This window comes from Natator depressus, chromosome 5 (genome assembly GCF_965152275.1).
Source record: "Natator depressus isolate rNatDep1 chromosome 5, rNatDep2.hap1, whole genome shotgun sequence".
Classification (NCBI taxonomy): domain Eukaryota; kingdom Metazoa; phylum Chordata; order Testudines; family Cheloniidae; genus Natator; species Natator depressus.
This window is the reverse complement of record NC_134238.1, coordinates 124,659,250-124,679,092: the sequence shown is the minus strand read 5'-3', so window position 1 is coordinate 124,679,092 and position 19,843 is coordinate 124,659,250. Positions and strand designations below refer to the sequence as shown.

The window sequence follows — 19,843 nt, the reverse complement described above, 5'->3', positions numbered from 1 at the left end:
CCACATATACTTACACACAAAGATCCTAAATCCATTAGCCCCTTAACCCATACAGGATAATGATACTAACCTCTTTCATAAAGCGCTTTGAGATCTATTGACAAAAAGCACTATACAAAAACTATGTTTTAATATTACTAGCTGTATGTGGGCAAAAAATACTTCAAATAGTATTGTCATGTGATTGGAGACCATACTGTATAAGGTTCAACTGTAATCCTCATTTGAGATCTATGGATGAAAAGTGACACTTAAGAGCCAGGTGTTATTTCCCAACCTATGTGCCTAACTACAACTTTTACATGGTACTAGTCCCCCCCCCCCCTTTTTTTTGCGCAGAATCCACATCATTCATGAAATGTTCTCTTACAGCAGAATTAAAAGTTACTTAATGTCTATAATTCAAAGTGATGTCACTGGCAAAGTCATCTTCAGTGCTTATGCAAACCATAACATATGAAAACAATTTTAGATAAGACCATCCACGAGCTTTAAAAACGAGCACCAAGGCCACTGACATACCAATGACACTTATCCCACTTGGGTCAATATCTCCCAGGGAAATAAAAACATGTGGCTTCGAGAGGCAACAGCTCCTACCATCATTGCATCAACACAGGTGCAGAGGAAAAGCTGTTCAGCCTGCATTTTTTAATGAAAACCCATGTATCGTAAACAATGGGAGTCTGCATTGCCCGGAGGTGATGGTGATTTTGGTGTATTACAGTTTTAAATGAAGCCTCAAAAAAATCACAGGAATCCCATCCACAATTAGAGAAGAAGAAAATACACTTTGTAACAAACGTTCTCAAACTTCAATTCAGTGTGAACCCTGTCTTACAAAGGCGTTCTTCTTGTAGATTTTTTTAAGGCCAGAAGGGACCATTTAGATCTCCAGTCTAACCTCCTGCATAACACAGGCCAGATACACTCTGACTCAAGCAGAAGTTATGGGGCAAAGTTATCTTTTAAAAAGATAAACAGTCTTGATATAAGGACATCAAGTGATAATCTATCACAAGCCACCTCCCTTCCCAACCATGATCCCCATTCATGATCAGGCTACATCTTTGTGGCAAATACCACTGATCATATTATTTTCCAGATATGACTTAGAATATTTATGTATTCCATTTTAACTATTAAATACAGTAGAGGTGTTTGCCTTTGCTCTTCATCTCACTTTCCTTTCCTTTCCATCTACTCGGTTTCTCTCTCTCAACTGCACATGTTCAACAGACTGATCCCCTTCTTCCTCTCTCCCTTGCACTTGCTGCCCGATTCCCATCCTCTTGGATATTCCCCTTCCACTGGAAAACCTTAACCCTCATGGAGGTTGCTCTAAAAGCAGCGGTTTCCTCTCCTATGGAGCTGTGGTCCCTAATGATGGCAACAATGCTTCCTTTAGTGATGAAAAAGCTTTACAAATTTGCTCTCATTAGCCCTGCACAGTAATTAGAACATCAGAAAAGACTGACTATATTCTGTCTTCCATATGAACAGAAATGTTAATTAAGTCTAACTGAATGGTCATATTCTTGCCTCAGTTTCACCTGTGCAAACTAATGAAGAGAATAAGGTTGCACAGGTATAACTGGGAAGAGAATCTGGCCCACTGAATCTTTATTATTGAAGATATAGGAGCCAGAAAAAACACAGCAGGACTTGGATCTCCAAGTGAGTTTGCTGGACTGGAAGACAGCAAAAGTATTTGTGTACGTAAAACAGCACATATTTAGGGTTGGAAGGATTAGATTTATCAGTAAATATTCATAATTGTCCAGTTTACCATACATATACCGACAAAAATATTTCCATCAATGATCACTAAAATTTACAGATAGTCAAAAAGAAAAAAATGGTGCTTGAGAACTCAAGAGTGTGATTTAAGGCCATTTTCTTTGTGTATTTTGACATATGTTGACAATTTTTACTTCAATGGAATCAAAGCTTTAACTTTTTCAATTTCAACATCTACTGTTATTATCTGACCCACCATAATTTTATGCAACTGTGATAAAAGCTAAATTGATTAAAATGGAAAAAAAGCTTAAAAACAAATACATCTGTCAAAATTATTTTAAAAAATTGATTTTTGCCATGCCTACACATACTGTAGTTGATCTAGACATTACTGAGACTAATTTGTAAGCTCACAATGCCATTTTTATAGTCAATTTTCATACTACATATGCATAGGCAGGAAATAGCAAAGATCATCAAAAAAGTTTGCTTGCTATCCAGACCCATTAGTTAAACCAGGTGCATCTCCCTCAAGTATAGAAGCAATTTTAAAACGTTCTAAAAAAAAATCCATACATTTCTCAGATTACTATATCTTTCTCCTCTAAAAATCCACTTTAAGTCATGTTAGAATGAGACTATGCAAACTGCACTGGTGTGTCTACCCTATTACAGCTCTATGGGGTCTGAGACAAGTTCGGGATCACATGGATCATCTCCTAAATTAACAAGACCACCTAAATTAAAGATTTAACTTTTTTTTTTCTTTTAACAAGTACAGGTGTATTTTCAGTTAAACGGAGCAGTATGCAAGCAAGGAAAATTGTGTAACTGATACATATTCCTTGCAGAAACCATCAAACAACTCCTTATATCACTGACAAACCAACCTCTCTTCTATTTCCTCACGGGATACTTTTCCCTGTTCATTGCTACTCTCTCCTCACCCCCTCAATTAAACACGCGTGGCTTTGTGAAATGCCCGTTGAGTTGTGCGGAGGGAGGCGCACCAACAGCGGGTGCAGTGTGAGAGGAGGGGAGTGTTCAGCCTCGAACCCCACCCCAGAGCTGACAGGTCACGGGGGGGGGGGCTGTTTCCCAGACCGGCTCCGTCCCTCCCCCCCTTCCCGCGGCCCGGGGAATTCCGCGCCGGGCACAGGACCAGGGCGCTCGGTCCCCAGCTCTGTAATTCCAGCTACAAGCCATGACCCGGGACACCCAGCAGCACCGCGCGGACCGGCCCGAGACCCCCGAGCGACGCCTCCAGCCTGGCCGCCTGGGGAGGGGCAAGCCCGCCCGCTGAGGTACCCGGCCCGTGCACTAGGGTTCGCTCCGGGCCGGGCCCCGCCCCGCGGCCGCGCCCTCCGCCGCCCATTGCCTCACACCCGCCCCGCGCGGCCCGCGGCGCAGCCGGCAGCATGCACCGGACGGGACACGCCGAGCTCCGGGCGCGCTCTCCCGGGCGCGGGGCTCGCAGCAGAGCCATCCCCTCCCCCCCGCCAGCCGGGAGCCCGGAGCCCAGTACCTGCGGCCGCTCCGCCGCCCGCCCCACGACTACCGCCAACGCGCCGCCGCCTTCTCGCGTATGGTCCGGGTCCCCGCCGCCACCGCCTGGACCGGGCCTGCGCCGCCTGCCCCCGCCGCGCGATCGCTTCCGGGAGCGTCAGCCCGTCTCCTTCCTGCCATCGCAGGGGCGCTCCCGCCCCACCGCCCCTCCAGCAACGGCGGCGCGTCACTCACCTGGCTGCCCCGCCCGCCAATCAGGGCGCGGGGAGGGGCCGCCCGGGCCCCGCCCCCTTGCTCACAAGCGCCGCGAAGCGCCCTTTGTTTTCGCTCGAGGCGTGCGATGTGGGGGGCCGCAGCGACGTGCGAACACCGATGGCGTCAACGCGTTCCACAGCAGCACGCTGAGGGAGGGCGGGTACACGCGCCAACAGCAACAAGGCGCCCTAGGCCTGCGCGTTAGGACGAAGCGCGACCAGGCTGGTGTCCGTCAGACGGCTGCCCTACCACTTTAAGAGAAGGGGCGGAGCCTGAGTGACACGTCATTGCTCCGCCCCTCTGAGTTTGTTTTCCCCCGGCCGCCCACGGGACCCTTAGCCCAGCGGGGGGAGGGAAAGGGTCACACTCTATGGTCCCTCGCCCAAGGTCTCTCTCTCGACCCCATAGAGGGGGCTAGGACCCCACGCCCTGCTCTCTGCACCTCCTCTAGGGGGTCCTGACCCAGCCCCCAAGGGTGTGTGTGTGTGTGTCTGTCTGTCTCTCTCAACCCCATACAGGGGGCTAGAACCCCATGCCCTGCTCTCTGCACCTCCCCTAGGGGGTCCTGACCCAGCCCCCAAGGGTGTGTGTGTGTGTGTGTGTCTGTCTGTCTGTCTCAACCCCATACAGGGGGCTAGAACCCCATGCCCTGCTCTCTGCACCTCCCCTAGGGGGTCCTGACCCAGCCCCCAAGGGTGTGTGTGTGTGTGTGTCTGTCTGTCTGTCTGTCTCAACCCCATACAGGGGGCTAGAACCCCATACCCTGCTCTCTGCACCTCCCCTAGGGGGTCCTGACCCAGCCCCAGGACTCACACCTAGGCTCCTCCCACCTCCCCATAGGGAGTTGGGGCCGGGGCCAGGGGCAGCTAGGGGTCACACTTCCAGGTCTCTCCACTCTCCAGCCCCAGGACTGTCCAAGTCATTCCTACCAGGTCATACTACACCCGGTCTGACATTCCTACACACAGACCTCTCCCCTGCCCAGGAGCAGCTGCACCACTGCCTGAAACGCCAGCACAGGCTCCATAGGTAAGGGGTGCTCACCCCGCCCTGTGCACCCCCCCAGGCTGAGCCAGTGTCTCTGCCCCTTGCTGAGAGGATCACTGCCTGAGCCAGTCCTGTGTCAACTACAGCAACCGCTTCCTTAGGACTGAGCCTGTAAGGACTTGCCTCAAAAGCAAAAGACATTCCCAACCACTGACAACACACAACTTTTGAAAATATGCTGCTTGACTTTCAGACCCCTGGCCGTAGCCCCAAATGCCTATTACCGCTGTCATTTAAATGAAAACACATTCAGCGTGGAAATCATTGAGAAACAAACATAGAACTTAACATACCCTTTTAAATGTTATTTAAAAAAAAAGTTACCAAAGAGACCATGGTTTTGTCAAATTACAGCATTCAATGCAGGTAGACAACTGATACAGAAAAGTGGATACCAGGCTTCCTCAAAAAAAAAAAAAAAAAAAAAAAAAAAAAGTATTTTAATCTGCACTGACAAAAAGTTACTCTTAGGTTACTGCACTTTTACAGAAAGGAATGTCAACTTCCTATATTCAACTTGATTCAAAAAATTAATATCCAGAGTTTATTAGGAATCTCTCATACAAGGCACAAAAATAGCAACTCCTTTTCAAGAGACAAAAGAATGAGACTTTAGGTTTGAGCTGATTTCGGATACCTTTTTCAAAAAAGGAAAAAGTCTTAAATCTGCATGACAATGAAGGAAAGTCTACTAGATGCAATTCCTACCCATCAAGAACAGTAAACACAGAGAACATTTTCTCTTTTACAAGCTGCTTCAGTGCATTGTACTGGTGCAATAGCATATGCAGGTGCAGAAGATCACTGTGGAGTGGGCAGTCACGATTCACAGAAGACAACGACAGTAGGGACAGAGTAGAGGCACAGAATGTACTCATGGGTAACCAACTGGTCTTCCTAGCAAAACCCAGGGTTAGCCAGAAATAGGCAATACAACAACAAAACACTTAACATACTCCCCTCTCCCCCCATTCAGAGTGAATAAAGTAAAGAATGGGGAGGAAGGTTGGAGTGTCCTTTTTGAAAGTGGGACAATCATTTAACATTTTGGTGTTTTGACCAAAACCTATTGTCAAGCACAGAGAGGAAATAATATATCCAAAACAAGCTGTCTGAGCTCAGGAAATAGACTAGATTACTCTGGCTTTCCACAAGGTAGAAAGTGTGCAAATGTAACAGAGGAAGAAAATCATGATACCCTTCACACATACTAGACATTTACATCAATCCAGATTTTTTTTCTCTAAACGTTTTCTAGAAGTGGATCCCACATCCTCCACCTGTATTTGGGAGCCAAAAGATTCAGCAAATTAAAGCTTTTTCCTTGGTATCGCATCTTTTTATCTCTTCTGTTTTATGCTGAATAATATATTTTCTGCTAAATGTCCAACATCCATGATATGTTACAGAAGACCAGTTCCTCCCCAATCCTCCAAAAATGAAAAAAATAGCCTGGATGCTGTGGAAAACGGATATTTGTTGTGTTGAATCAGGCCCAATGAGTGTGACCTCCCTTGTTCTAGCAACCTAATTTCAGCAATGATTAATAATACAAGACCATTAGTTACCCAGATCTCTTGCTCTGCATGAGATTGACTTACCTCAGACATACCTGTTGCATCTGAAGAAGTGGTTTTTTACCCACAAAAGCTTATGCCCAAATAAATCTTAGTCTTTAAGGTGCCACCGGACTCCTCATTTTTTTTACACCTCAGAAAAGTAGACCTGCTCTGTTCGGAAAATAGAGGTCATGATCTGACGTCCACTGAAGTCAACAGAAGGATTTCTATTATGGAGCTGGCATCCCGCAGCAAACCTACCACAGTAAAGAATCCTAAACTCATTTGTGTCTGTACAGTAACAGTTACTTCACTAGACTTGAGCAATGCACCAGTCTAGCTATTCTCAGATTCTAAAGCCAAAAGGGACCATTGTGACCATCTGGTCTGACTGCCTGTATAGTATAGGCCAGAGAACTTCCCCAAAAAAATTTCTAGAGCAGATCTTTTAGAAAAACATACAATCTTGGGTTTAATAATTGTCAGTGATGGAGAATCTAGGAACTAGGAATGATTTGGTGGAAAAAACTTCAGTTAGAGCAAAAGTCCATATGTATATACAAAATACTTCTTCATTCACTTCCACTGTATTATGGGGGAAAAAAATCTCTGAAGTAATGACAATCTACTGTCTAAATTTGAAGGATTATAGCATTACAATATTTGGTTAAGGCATTGATAGCCAAAGCCATTATAATTCCCAACATCTGTGGTGCAGTGGAAAGGGTTCTTTTCAAGTAGTCTCAGTGAAGGTCTGACTCCAGATTTCTCTAACTGGTACCCATACCATTTTTAAAAATTAACAAGCACAGAAAGTAACTGTGTGGGAGACAGAGCAAATGTATTGGATGGATTCCTGTTCTCTGGCCATTTTCTGGGGATAGTTAAAAATAATCTCACAGCAAAAAGCTATTTTCTTGCTCCTGTCTGATTTACAGATTCCCCCATTCCACTGTTCTATTAGGCAGAGCCATTCAAATTATTTACCTCTACTCTTACACTGACAGAAGAGGTAGCTGTGAAAAAATGGCTGACATACATGTCCCCCAGTTGATCTAAGGAAGGAAGGGTCATTTTGGAAAGAAACCAACAAAATGTTTGAGATCATTACTTCTTTGAAGCCTTCCTAAAGTCTACTCTTCATATCAGCCAGATAAAGGCTGACCACTGTGCATCAAGAGAGCATCACTGCTTGCTCTGTGGCATTTTCCCAAGTCACTGCTAAGATGCTGGATGATGACCTCTGGTTAGACTCCTCCTCTCTTGAGTATTGGGGTAGTGCAAAGTAACTAGTGCTGATAGCAGCCACTGACGAGCAACACTAGTGCTTTAAAACCAGCCTGCTGCCACAGTGATTGTGCTTTTTTTAAGCCTGCCTTTGCAATCACTCTCCCCAGCTGAATGCTGCTGGACTTCATACTTTACTCCTCTGCATTCCCAACACACTATAGCAGCCTGGCAGCTGGCCAGGCAGCCTTCTCCCTCAACTCCTTTCTGGTGACTGGAGATGGAGAACTCTGCAGGGAGCTCTCTGCAATACCTGCCTCTCCTGGCAGCTACTAATGAGCATCTACCACCATCTGCCAGTCTCAGTGGGAACCAGTGGTACCTATGCCAGACAAGGAGAAAGGGGGCTGTACTACGCAGTGGACACGAGGAAAGGCAAAGCACTGATCTGACATTGCAGAGAAACTGCTTATTCCCTCCAAGTACGGTTGTGACAATTTAATGGTGTTCCCCACCTCTCCCAACTTACTGTGTTTATTGGGGTTTTTCATTTTTTGAACTTCTATAGTACTCTGACATTTACAAACCACAGCAATCTTGCATATTGGCCTCCTCCCCGACTGACCGTCCTGAGGGGGAAAAGGAGGCAAGTGAGGGAAAAGAGGGAGCTAAGGTGTAAACATTAAAATTCTTGTTTCTCCTCCCCACGTATCTGTGGGACTTTTTGGGGAGGGGAGAATAAAGTAGCAGAGACCATTCCTAAAACAACAAAATTAAAGCCCCGATTTAAATCAAATCTCAAAATGCTGCCTGAAGAAAGAAGGGGAGCTACATAAGATAATTGGCATTGTCTTATAAAGAGGTAACTTCTACTGACTCAACTAGTGGGGTTTTGAACTGAATCAATAGGCACCTGATTGTATCCAAAGCGCAACATCTCACTGTGCTGACCGAATGGAGAGTGACATGAAACTAAGTTGGTCTAGACTGCCAAGTTTCCACAGCAGCACATTCTTTTCTTGTTCCCCTTTCTCACAGTGCAGTATTCCACATGATGGTTTGTTGGGACATCCCCTCCAGTCCATTGGCATGACATCATTTTGATTCACAGTATGGTCACTACCAGGTCAAGCCACTGTATGAAGAACACAGCAGCAATGAGCTATGAGAACTGGGAGCATTTAAGTATCAGAGGAGTAGCCATGTTAGTCTGTATCCACAAAAACAACAAGGAGTCCGGTGGCACCTTAAAGACTAACAGATTTATTTGGGCATAAGCTTTCGTGGGTAAAAAACCCACTTCTTCATATGCATGGGAGCATTTAAGTCAGCGTTCCCTAAACTGTGGGGCCTAAAGGACTAGCTGGGAGGATGCAGATGATGTATAAAGTAAGATGTGAGGGATGAGAATGGTTATGCTTTCTTGAAAGATGGCTTAGCTTTCAAAAGTTTGGGAAATATTGACTTAACAGATTGCTTTTGCTATGCTCCCATTCAGGAAAGCATTGTACAACAATACAAAGATGTTTATTTCTATCAATAAACCAAGACATACACGTCCTGCCTCTCACACAGAATACACAGCAAACGTTGAATGTGCTTCAGTCGAATGTAAAAAAACCCTGTAATTTTCACTAGCTATATACAATATTTCCTAATCCTCCCACTCCCGGGGAACATTACTAAACAGTATTTTAAAAAATTTCTTCATCTTTCAAAGCACAAGGCAATGAAACCTGCCTCTGACACAGGTAAGTCATTTAATTTAGAAAGATGTACAAAACAGCCTTTTCATTTACAGACCCAAGTCATTTTATGGGACAGTAATAGTTCAGCTCTACACTGTACTGAAATGTCAGAACACTTAATAAGTCAAGTGAAGACATAAGGTGCCAGAAGCTACTGTTATAGACAATCTCATTTTCCCAGTCTGCCATCATTTCTTTTAAGACACTCAAATGTTTTTTCTTCCCTCAAGGTTTCTTTTCACATCGGTAAATGTTACTCTTCGATTGCCACGTTCTTACACATGCAGTTCCAAGAAAAATCAGTATAGATGTAGTAGAGGGGAAAATATCCTGGTAGTTAGTAGGAGCTAAACTATTTTACAGGTTTTTCTAAATCAGTCTTGGTCTGTTCTTCCTCAAATCCATTTAAAAAAAATTTTAAAGAAAAGTCCTGCATACTACATGCATCCACTGACCTGGGGTGCTCAAAATCCACAGGACTGGGCCATAGAACTGGGCTCAAACAGCATTGTCAGTTATTTCCCCACTTTATTTCAGTAAAAACTCTTTATATGTAAACTGAAGTGAGCTTCAGAAACTAATTAGTAAACGAAAAATCACTCTCAAACAGCTATATCTATGCAACACTGCGTATCTCCATCTTCCAGAGAGTCTGGCACAACAACTAACTCCCTCCATGTCTTTTATGAGAAATAAATATAGAGAGAGTTACGGTTGGGTGAAACTAACAGAATTTCCTGACTTCTGGATACACACACACACACAGAATGCTATTTCAATCACCCAAAAGTCAGGAAATTCTGTTAAAGTTTCACCCAAACTTAAGTCTTCCTCATAATGCATATCATCCTCCTAGGGGTTGGTTTTATTAAAAGAACTCAAAATGAAACAACTCAAAATACAACCCAAGCTTTTTCTCTATCCTTGGCTCCTCTCAAGGTTCCTCTCAGCTCACAACCTAGGTCTTCTCTTTCTCTTGAACGACTCCCATCTCCCTTATATTCAGACAGGGTGAGGAGCACTTGTAACAGTGGGTCAATGAAACACAGAATATTTTCTAGCAGGATCATCACCTGGTGACAGAGAAGGATTCTCAGGCAAACACTGCCAGGCAGCAAGCACCTACTGAAGACCATTATGTTCCCATCTGTTGAGGGTTCAAAGTTAGCATCCAGCAACTGATACAACAACCAACGCAGGTCACAGATAATAGGTGAACATTAAAACTCCTCAGCTTTTACATCTGCATGCAACCAGTAAAAACAAAAAACCCTGGAGGATATCCAAAATTAAAATGACAACAGTAGTCAATAGTTCACTACAGCATGCAAGAGGGTCAAATCAATAAATGAAGAGCAGAGTACTATCTGCCAGACCTGCATAGGAAAGGGAAAAGGGAAAAGGAAACCCAACAAGAATACAGAGTCAATTAAGACTTGCAGGAAAAAGATAAGAGGAGCAAAAAAATAAGACGATGAGTTAAGTAGAACAGGAAGAGCTTTTACAATGATAATTTGGGGGAAGGGGAATACTAGACAGAAAATAAAAATACTTAGAATTTATATATTGCTTTTCATCAGTAGATCACAGTGCACCTCACAGAAAGTGGGTAAGTGTCATTATTCCTATTTTACAGATAAGTAAGTAGGTCCATTAATAAATTAGGATTCTGAAATGGATTCCTGAACTGCTTTTTAAAGCCTGAGCTATGCACAGCTCTGTTAGCTTAACCCCTGGCCTTGCTCCACCAAGGTAGAATATGGAGGATATTCTTGATTAGACGCTTTAGAGCTTTTTCTGGTGAAATCTCCATTTCCACACTTTTTTAAAATGCATAACGAGGAAGACATGGCCCCCAGAAAACACTCTCTTCTGAGCATCTCGGTACCACAAGATAGACAAACTGAAGCAAGTGCAGGGAAGAGCAACAACAGTTATTTAAGGTCTGGAGAACTCACTCGAAGATGGATTGAAAGATTAGGTATCATTTGGGAGACATAATATCTTAGACATTTGAAGGATGTAGGCACCAAGGAGGGAGAGAAATTGATTAGGTGGTATGAGAGGGTATAAAAAGCAGGATTTCATTCTGTTCTCAAGGAAGGGAAAATTCAGTGTGACTAACTGGACACAAGGATAATCCCTTCCAATAGTAAGATGTATATAACTATAGGAAAGGTTTCCAAAAAAGTTTCAGAAGCACCACTCCGGAGGATACTTTAAAACTATACAAGATAAAGCACTAGGAAATATTAACATGCACAAAACTACATTAATACAACATTAAAATTGGATCGTCAAAGCCACATTTGTAAGGAAAGGCAAAAGTTAAGGTTCCACTGCTAACCTGACTGTAGCACTTTCTGCATTTTTCATGGTATGTATTTTACAACAAAACAGTAATACATTAACGTAAACATTTAACTGGCAAAAAATTGAAACTACTGCATATGTTCAAAACAGATGAATTACTACTTATGACATCTTAAGTTTTATACTGTCCATCTACACATTTTTGGGACTTAATATTGTAGTAATGTTTTCCAGCAGCATTGTTATTCAGATTTTTGTTTCTTAAAAAAAGAAAAATATGAACAGCTCTTACCTAACATTAGCATTTAAATACTCTCAATTAAGGGTCAGATCTGAGGAGGGAGCAGAGCTACACTACTGACAATCCCAAAGTGGTTGGATATTTCTAACAAAATGAATAGGAAAGAGACACACACAAGGTGGGTGACGGAACGCTGTGTAAGCTTGAAAGCCTGTCTCTTCCACCAATAGAAGCTCATCCAATAAAAGAAATTACCTCACCCGCCTTGTCTCATGGATCCTGCGACCAAACACAGCTACAACTACACTGCCAACAGCATGAAATAGTAAATGCTAACATTTAAATTGCCCTCCCTGGACTTCAGAGTTAACATGCCATTGAGAAGAATGGAGATGACCTTCAGCTCCTCAGCAAGGAAGACTTACTATCCTCGTCATCAAGTTTCAGGAAGATTCTGGGGAGCATGGACACAGAGCCTGAAAGGGTTGGTGCCATGTCTCTTGCTCCTGCTTGGTCCCTTGCTGACAAACTGACATCAGAGGGGTCATGCCACAAAAATGGCAATACAGTGGTGCAAGGTTGCAGTAATTTTTGTGCAGTTTTTCTCTGTGCTGTGGATGCCCCCTAAAGGAAGGATTGAGGGATGGGAGAAGGTCCTAGAGAAGTACTAGACAGAGAGAAAACCTCATAGGCAACATGTCTCTACTAATGCTTCAGGGAGAACAGAAGTCCCAGAGCAGGTGTGAAGGCAGCTGCCGGGCCTAGTACACAGACTGCTCTACATTTTCTGGATTCTCCAGGAGTGTGCATGCCCTGCCTTTTATGGATTCTCCAGGGGAAGGTGGGGTGGAAAGAGGGTGTGTGTCTGTCGGAAAGCAAACTTATCCAAACACTTCTTTTCCTCCCACCAACAAATAATATAGGGAAAATGCTGAAGGCTGCTTTCCAGATTTCTCCAGTTGGATTTTCATATGCATGCATGTGATCTGTCCCTTATTTAGGGCCTGGTTCTGCAGACCGTAATGCAGGCAGACCCACTAGCTCAGCATGTCTCAAATGCGGCCACCAGGGGCTTTTCTTGGGGCCACAGCCTTCTGGGTAGTTACTGGTGGGGGGAGGGGGGGCGCAAAGCAGTGGCCCCTCTGGAGACACAAAACCTGGAGGAGCAGGTAGCCAGTGAGTTCCCCACCTTCCCAGGGGCTGTGGGGTCAGGCTTCAGCCTGGGGTGGCAGGCTCCAGCCATGGGGCTTTGGGCTCCATTCCCCAAGCTCACCACCCCTCCCATTGCCCCTGGCTCCTGCTGCCTCCGTACCCACCTCCCCATCCAGAGCTCAATTTGTCCCCATAATTGCCAGGGCTGAGTAAGTCTGCTGTGAAAAGTGACATTTGTGTGTTTGTTAATATCACTTTTCACAGCAGACTTAGTAGCTAGCAAATCTTCAATTAAAAAAAAAGCAATCAAAAAGAAACAAGAAAAAAAGACAAGAACATGCAAATTGTGTTTCTATTCTGTTTAGGTCCAGTAAAGAAAAGCAAAAACTGTACATTGTTTTTATTACTGAGTCTGCAAAAGAAAAAACCAACCCTACATAAATAAATTACAATGATTTGGAGATGTATATGTGCATATTTATTTGTTTTTCCTAAAGTTAATTAACTATTTTAGAAAAATTGTCAGAGCGGCCACCAGCAAGAGTTGGTGGCCGCACTCTGAGGCCACCAAAAATTTTATTGTGAGAACCCCTGCATTAGATTACTCTCACAGTTCTTTTTTTCCCCCCACTATTCCTGGTTAGTCTGTTTTTATTTGGATGGGAAGTGGGGGATTGATAAAAGGGTCAGGTCTCTTAGGAGATTTCCCAGAAGTAGAGTTTGTACATTACAAGTTGTAGGCTTGGAGGATGATTTGTTTACAAATAAGAATAGTAAGGAATTAAACATGTATGTAATAAATAAACAATCATTGCCCAATACCTAAATATTTCCACATCGTTATACAAATTAAACCTCTCTCAACTTGCCAGGCCCCAGTGGATTTCTGAAGACTGGATGCTACATTGTCTAAGTAAACACAGGATGATCATGACAAGCTGCATTTTATGATACGCTTCATGCTGTAAAGCAGAAACCCTTGCAAAGACAAGGAAAAAAAACAGGTAACCTCAAGTCAGGTTGGTCCTGTTCTTTCACTAATATAAGCTGTCTGTAATAGGGAGACCACGCACTTCATCTTACCTTGGGGTGCATCCTTTTGAATAAAGGGCAAGAAGAAAAAAAACAAATAGCTTTCATAGCCATAAACAAGTTGAATATGGTTGAAAATGCACTGTGAAGAACATTTTTCTGGTGTTCAAGGGGAAATCACTGTTTGGTTTTAAAACAAAACCAGCAGCGTTTCTAGTAATAAAGGGACCTTTTTGAAATATTTTCCCCTACATGAATTGATTGAAGAACAACTTAGACTACAGAATTCTGTTTCTTTAGTAACGACACTTCCAGTCTTAGTCCAAAATCACACCAATCATTCTTAAATGAACAGCACATTAACGGTTTAAATATGAATGACTAGTCATTCTAAGAATCAAAGACATTACTAACATGAAAAAATGGGCCTTTGATTTATACATTACACTTCAACTCCCCCAACCACCCCCAAAACAGGAATTATTTTAAGACTTGTCTCCATAATAGTCATTTTAAAACTGCATATAAAAAGGAAATTATAGTATATCACAGATTCAAGTAAAGATTTTAACGGAAGTGGCAAAAATGCTTCTTTCTGAACCTGTAAAGTTAAACAGATTCTTAATATTACCAATAACACTCTAGCCAATTATTCATTTTTTAAATGCAGTGAGGCCACACTTGAAAAATTCTAGTCTTTGGTTTCCTGCTGATCTGACTGAACATGTATTCAAGATTCATATGTAGCCAAGTCAACAAAAAATCAAATAATTGGATTGGAAGCCTGGGAATAGTTTTCATTAAATTTGCAACATTCATTTAAATGTGTGTTGCACAGAACATTTCCTATATCACCTGCTTTTCAAGAAATGTATACCAGGATTTGTGGAGAAGCTACTGCAAAATACACATACACAACTGGCAGTCAGTTGCTATACCTTAAGTTTCTCATATAGTGCACTGACTGGTGATGTGATCACACACAAGACTGGGCAGTGTAGGACTTTACTGAGACTTCTGTGCATTAGTTAGCAGAAGCTGAAGATGTGGACGGCTATCCTTTTTTATATATTATTAAAAAAAAAAAACCTACTTTCTGTATCCAGTCTACTATGAGTAGTATTTCTGCTTGTAAATTAAGGCTAGATCCTGCATTCCTTATTGAAGAGATATTCCCATCACTATTAACTGGAGTTCCCCCACCGAATGATGGTGCAATCAGACCTCTTATTTTCAAACTGATTCACATCGGCTCTGGATCAGAATCTAACACATTAAAAAAATCCCCCCAAACCAAAAATCCCTGAGTTGTCACATGCATTTGTGCTAGAGGATGTATTAAAAAAAAGGATAAAGTAATAATGTAACCAACTTTAAAAAAAAAAAAGCACCACATATAGGGGTTATGTCCATAAAAAAAATCTGTGAATGATTCTAACAAAGGAAAGATGTAAATTTAACACATACTCCTCAATGCCATTAACTGAGAACCAGTGCTTTCTCTTCATCCTCCCTGTAAAAATAAAAAGGTGGATGCAGTACACATTGGCACAGATGTGCATTGTCAAGGGTGTTCACAATTTTCCTGAACAAGCAGCCATTTTACTACATGATTACCAGTTTCTAAACACAAAGTGCATGGCAGATGGTTCCATGTGAGCGCTTAGAAATGGGAGAAACAATCAAAGACACCACTGCATAAGACTGTCATTTGGAGGAAAACATTTCTCCTTGGTGCTTCCAAAACGGCACTCTTCATCATGCTCTTTGGATCAGATCTACTCCACTCAACTTTTACAGGTATGAGGTCTAATCTTGCATAGGAGCAATACACAGAGGAGGGATGGTTTCCCACTTTCTCCCCCCCCCCCCCCCAGCCTCCCCCTTCTCACCCCACCCGACAAACAGAGCCAGGACATTTTTGTGTTTTCCCTGAATGCTGTGGAGGTGCATCACATCCTGTGACTTGGAAATGGTCATGAACCTTTCTGAGTCTAACAGGCTACCTTTCCCGGCTGCAATTTAAACAGCTGCGAAGCACCTTCAAAGCAAAACACCTAACTGCATTTAAAACAACTGTCGAACATTTTTAACTACTCTGGGTGTTTTCATCCTTCAGTTTGGTCTCCATTTCCTTGTTACAGATTAGGTTATCTCCCATGAGGCGGTCACTCCTGGGGGACTCACTTTCAGCAGCAGAAGGGATGAAGCAATGTAAAGAAAGTGTTCTGTACCTTAGCCACTAGACATTGGTGCACAGAAAGGGAACTTTATTACCACTGTCTGTTCCCCATCCACAGACCCTCTTGGTGCCAAGATTCACCAGAAGTAAGAGTGAGCTACGAGACTAAAGGAGATGAGAGGATCGATTAGATTTAAAACAACCACTGTTAAGTTGTCTGCCCACAGAAACAGCACCAGTAGACCCACTGGTGAGTACTGGCTGCATATCGGACACTGAAAGACATCTCCAACAGTGCCCCTTTCCCCCTCCTCGTATGAATCCTCTATGTACCACTTTTGTCATTCCATCATTATAAATGCCCTCCAGCCCTGTGAATTCCTCTTGGTCCAAAGAGGACATTAAAGATTCCATATAGAACAAATAAATGTACCAGCTGCAGAAGGCTAAGCTGGAATGCTCTATATGCTTCCTTCTCCTACTCCCATTGAGAACAGATAGACCAGCAGCAGCATGAAGGATAGAACCATCTATAACAAAGGGGAGGAGACAAGATATCAACAGAATGTAAAGCTGTTAGACTAAAATGTCTCTTTTTTAGTTTTAAAGGGAGCTCACAAACTTTGAAAATGAAGTCAGGGAAAATAACCATGCTAACTTGACTTTAATGCAGGACTGCAGAACCAAACGGAATCTTTAGAAAATCCTGGCATATTCTGCTGAGCACTTTTGTCCAATATTTGCATAATTCTGAAGAGGCTTACCTGTACCACACCTCTAAAGATTGGCCCAAGTACTCAGGCACTCAGATGACACAGAGGGACATGTAACTAGCAAGACAGACAGGACTTTGTATGCAAGTGCCCTTGCTAGGAAGGCTATGAGTCTACATTTGTACATAATAGCACCACATTAGCTAATATCCTTTAAACTGTGAAGCTGAGCAAACAGGCCTGTCTAGATTTGGGATGTTCCTACCAAATTCTGTATTTAATTAAATTCTGAATTTGGTATACATCTCCCATCCCACTCCTATCCAGACAGGAGCTTATATACAGTATTTACAAGTATGACAAAGTACCACTTACATGCACTATGTAGTGGTCCATAGTTCATTTACTTTGAAAGGGACATTAAAATTTTTAAGGAACCCCCCTGCCCCCCCATCTGACTTGAGAATGATCCAATCTGAAGTTTTTCTTTTTGTATTTGTGTCATTTATATAACTAATCCAACCCCCCACAGAACATTTCTAACAAAAAATACCAGTGAACATCTTTATTAACTTAGAGCTAGTGCATGAACACTCTCTCTTGCCAAAAGGTTAGGGAAACACTTGCACACTGCCAGGCAGAGATTGATATTTCGAAGCTGCAGTGTGAAAAAATAAATTCCTATCTCCAAAACACATGAGATAGGTTGAGAAAACCTACAGCACACATAGAATATTCTTCTCAGCATGCTAAGCCAGCTCAAACTTCACAAGTCACAAAATGACAGTAATAAGACATTATTGCTATATATAACAAAGCCAATAGGGGAATCACCACCCATTATTACCTGTGGGTGTCAGTGTGGTAAGCCAGAAAAATTGAGAACAATGAGGGAATGGAAGCAGAAAAAAATAGATTACAAGACTAGCGTCTCCTTAATCAACTAAAAGATCATATTGAGTGAAATATATATTTTTGTTAAAAGACCAGAGCTATTTCAGATTGTAACATGTATTTCATATAAAGTTAGCTTTTGGCTCTGGAAAACCACCATTAGTCTATAAAAGCAACGCAATCTGCAAAAGAATGACATGCACCTTCCCTAAAGGGGAAATTTACACAGATCTCACCTTGTCACTGTCATCATTACAAATGTGGTCTTGATGGATTGACTGGCACTGGAAGGAAGCACCAGTACTACCTACAAGAGAAAAGGGGAGGGGGGACAGGAAAAAAAAATAATTAGAATTGGAAACCCAATCCCTAGGAATACTAAAAATAAATACAGACAAGTGTAGGAGCCAGAATTTTTTTCACACAGCAGAGAGATTTAGTTGCCAAACATCTATGTCAGACAGTTCTTGTATTTAATTCTGATGATGGGATAAGCAGCAGAGACATTTTTCACTATGTGCCAGAAATCTCTTCTCCAAGACTTTTTTAAACATTTAAACAGAACAAAATTAGTACTTGTTCATTAATCCAAAACAAACATATGCCATAAAGCAGCAAAATACACACAACAAACATAAGTCAAGAACAGCTACACACACTGTGTTACAGTAGTGTCCCCCCTCTACTAGGTTACCCAGTTAACAACACAATAGGTAGTTAACCCTTCGGGGAAGAAATAGAATACTTCCTTTTGCTAAGACAAACAACTTAGAATAGCTAGGACCAAGAGGCAGAGAGAATCATCATTTTGTTGATAACATTCTTGTTCAGTAAAAAGAAAAGGAGTACTTGTGGCATCTTAGAGACTAACAAATTTATTAGAGCATTAGTCTCTAAGGTGCCACAAGTCCTCCTTTTCTTTTTACGGATACAGATTAACATGGCTGCTACTCTGATTCTTGTTCAGGTTGGAATTCCCGCCCCCCAGCCAAGAGCTTTGTGCAAGTCTTTCCTACCCATATTCTTGTATGTGGCAGGCTATGGGCAGATCAACCCTGGCAAGGACTTGATAGTGCAAGACCACAAGACTTGTTTATAAGAAGGATGGCAGCTACTGGAGTTCACCCTAATACTCATTTATGTGCACAAAAAAAAATCTTAAATCCTTTTACAGTGCAAGCTACGTTTTGTAAAGTCTTATTTATTTCATACATTTGTTTCCTCCCTGAAAAAGGCACAGTAATATCCCCACTAAAGCAATCTGGCTTAGCAAATTGAGAGAAGAGACTCTGCTGATGTTCCCTTTTTATTTTTTGGAGTTTAACAAAGTCAAATTAAAATATGCAACACAGTGGCTAACATGCGAATTCACTTTTATTTTAAAAATTGCTCTAACTCACGAGCCCACAAGCACATATTCATTTTGCAAATACAAATGAAGGTTGTCAGTTACCCGCTTAGCAAACCAAGGAGTAACCCTTTCCCTTCCATTCTCTTCTATACCATCCCTAGAGGGACATCATTCTAGTATGCCTTACCCAGATATTTATTTATTTAAGGTAAAAGGATTTTATTCTATCAGAACATACCATATTACAGTGCCAAAATATTTTCTTTTTGATCGCTGACCTAGGATAAACGTTTGGCAAAGTTTACTAGTCCCAAAATAATTTGTTCTGGTCCAGGTAAGTGTTTTATTTTTCATATAGGTCATGACACATCAGCCTTTATAATCCCATTCGGATTTCTGCCTTGACTTTTCCTCCTGTCATCTTCAATTCCAACATGATTTTAGCAGCAGTTTTCAGGAACTGCTGGTGTTGAGATACACAGGGTTTATACCATTGGAAAACTGGGACTCTCAGCTACATTGGGATGGCACAGATGATTGGGTTTTTACTTTTTAGCAGTTGCAGTCTGAAGAACTGCGGAGTCATGTTAGAAACAAAGTAGGCAAAAACCCAAGCTCGTAATCAGAATTATTAGAGGCCTGAAACAGTTATCAACTAACATGCAAATGAATACATGTACTGAGCCTGCATGTCATATAGCAATGGACAAAAATTGCTCTTCCCAACATGGAACAAGAAACGTTATTAAAATACGGAAAAATCTCATCTGTAAGCTACTGTCTTTCTGCTTCCTGGGCAGAACTTCTGACCAGAACTTCTTTCAGCCCCTCTCCTCCCTCTTTTCCTGCTGTAGTTTTGAAGGACAGTGCACAGATTCCC

General features: G+C 42.3%; 1 protein-coding gene across 3 annotated transcripts in view; it reads right to left on the bottom strand.

The window, feature by feature from the left end:
* The window catches only part of RNF38 (ring finger protein 38), a 197,048-nt gene that overhangs the window by 76,641 nt on the left and 100,564 nt on the right, over positions 1–19,843 (bottom strand). Inside the window, exon 2 of one of the 3 annotated variants that reach the window (XM_074953573.1) lies at positions 17,849–17,919. In XM_074953573.1, the coding sequence (XP_074809674.1) occupies positions 17,849–17,919 (71 nt within the window). Of the gene's footprint in view, positions 1–3,268; positions 3,417–3,483; positions 3,607–17,848; positions 17,920–19,843 lie in introns of those variants that run through there. The other 2 variants (XM_074953575.1, XM_074953574.1) reach the window with 2 other exon arrangements.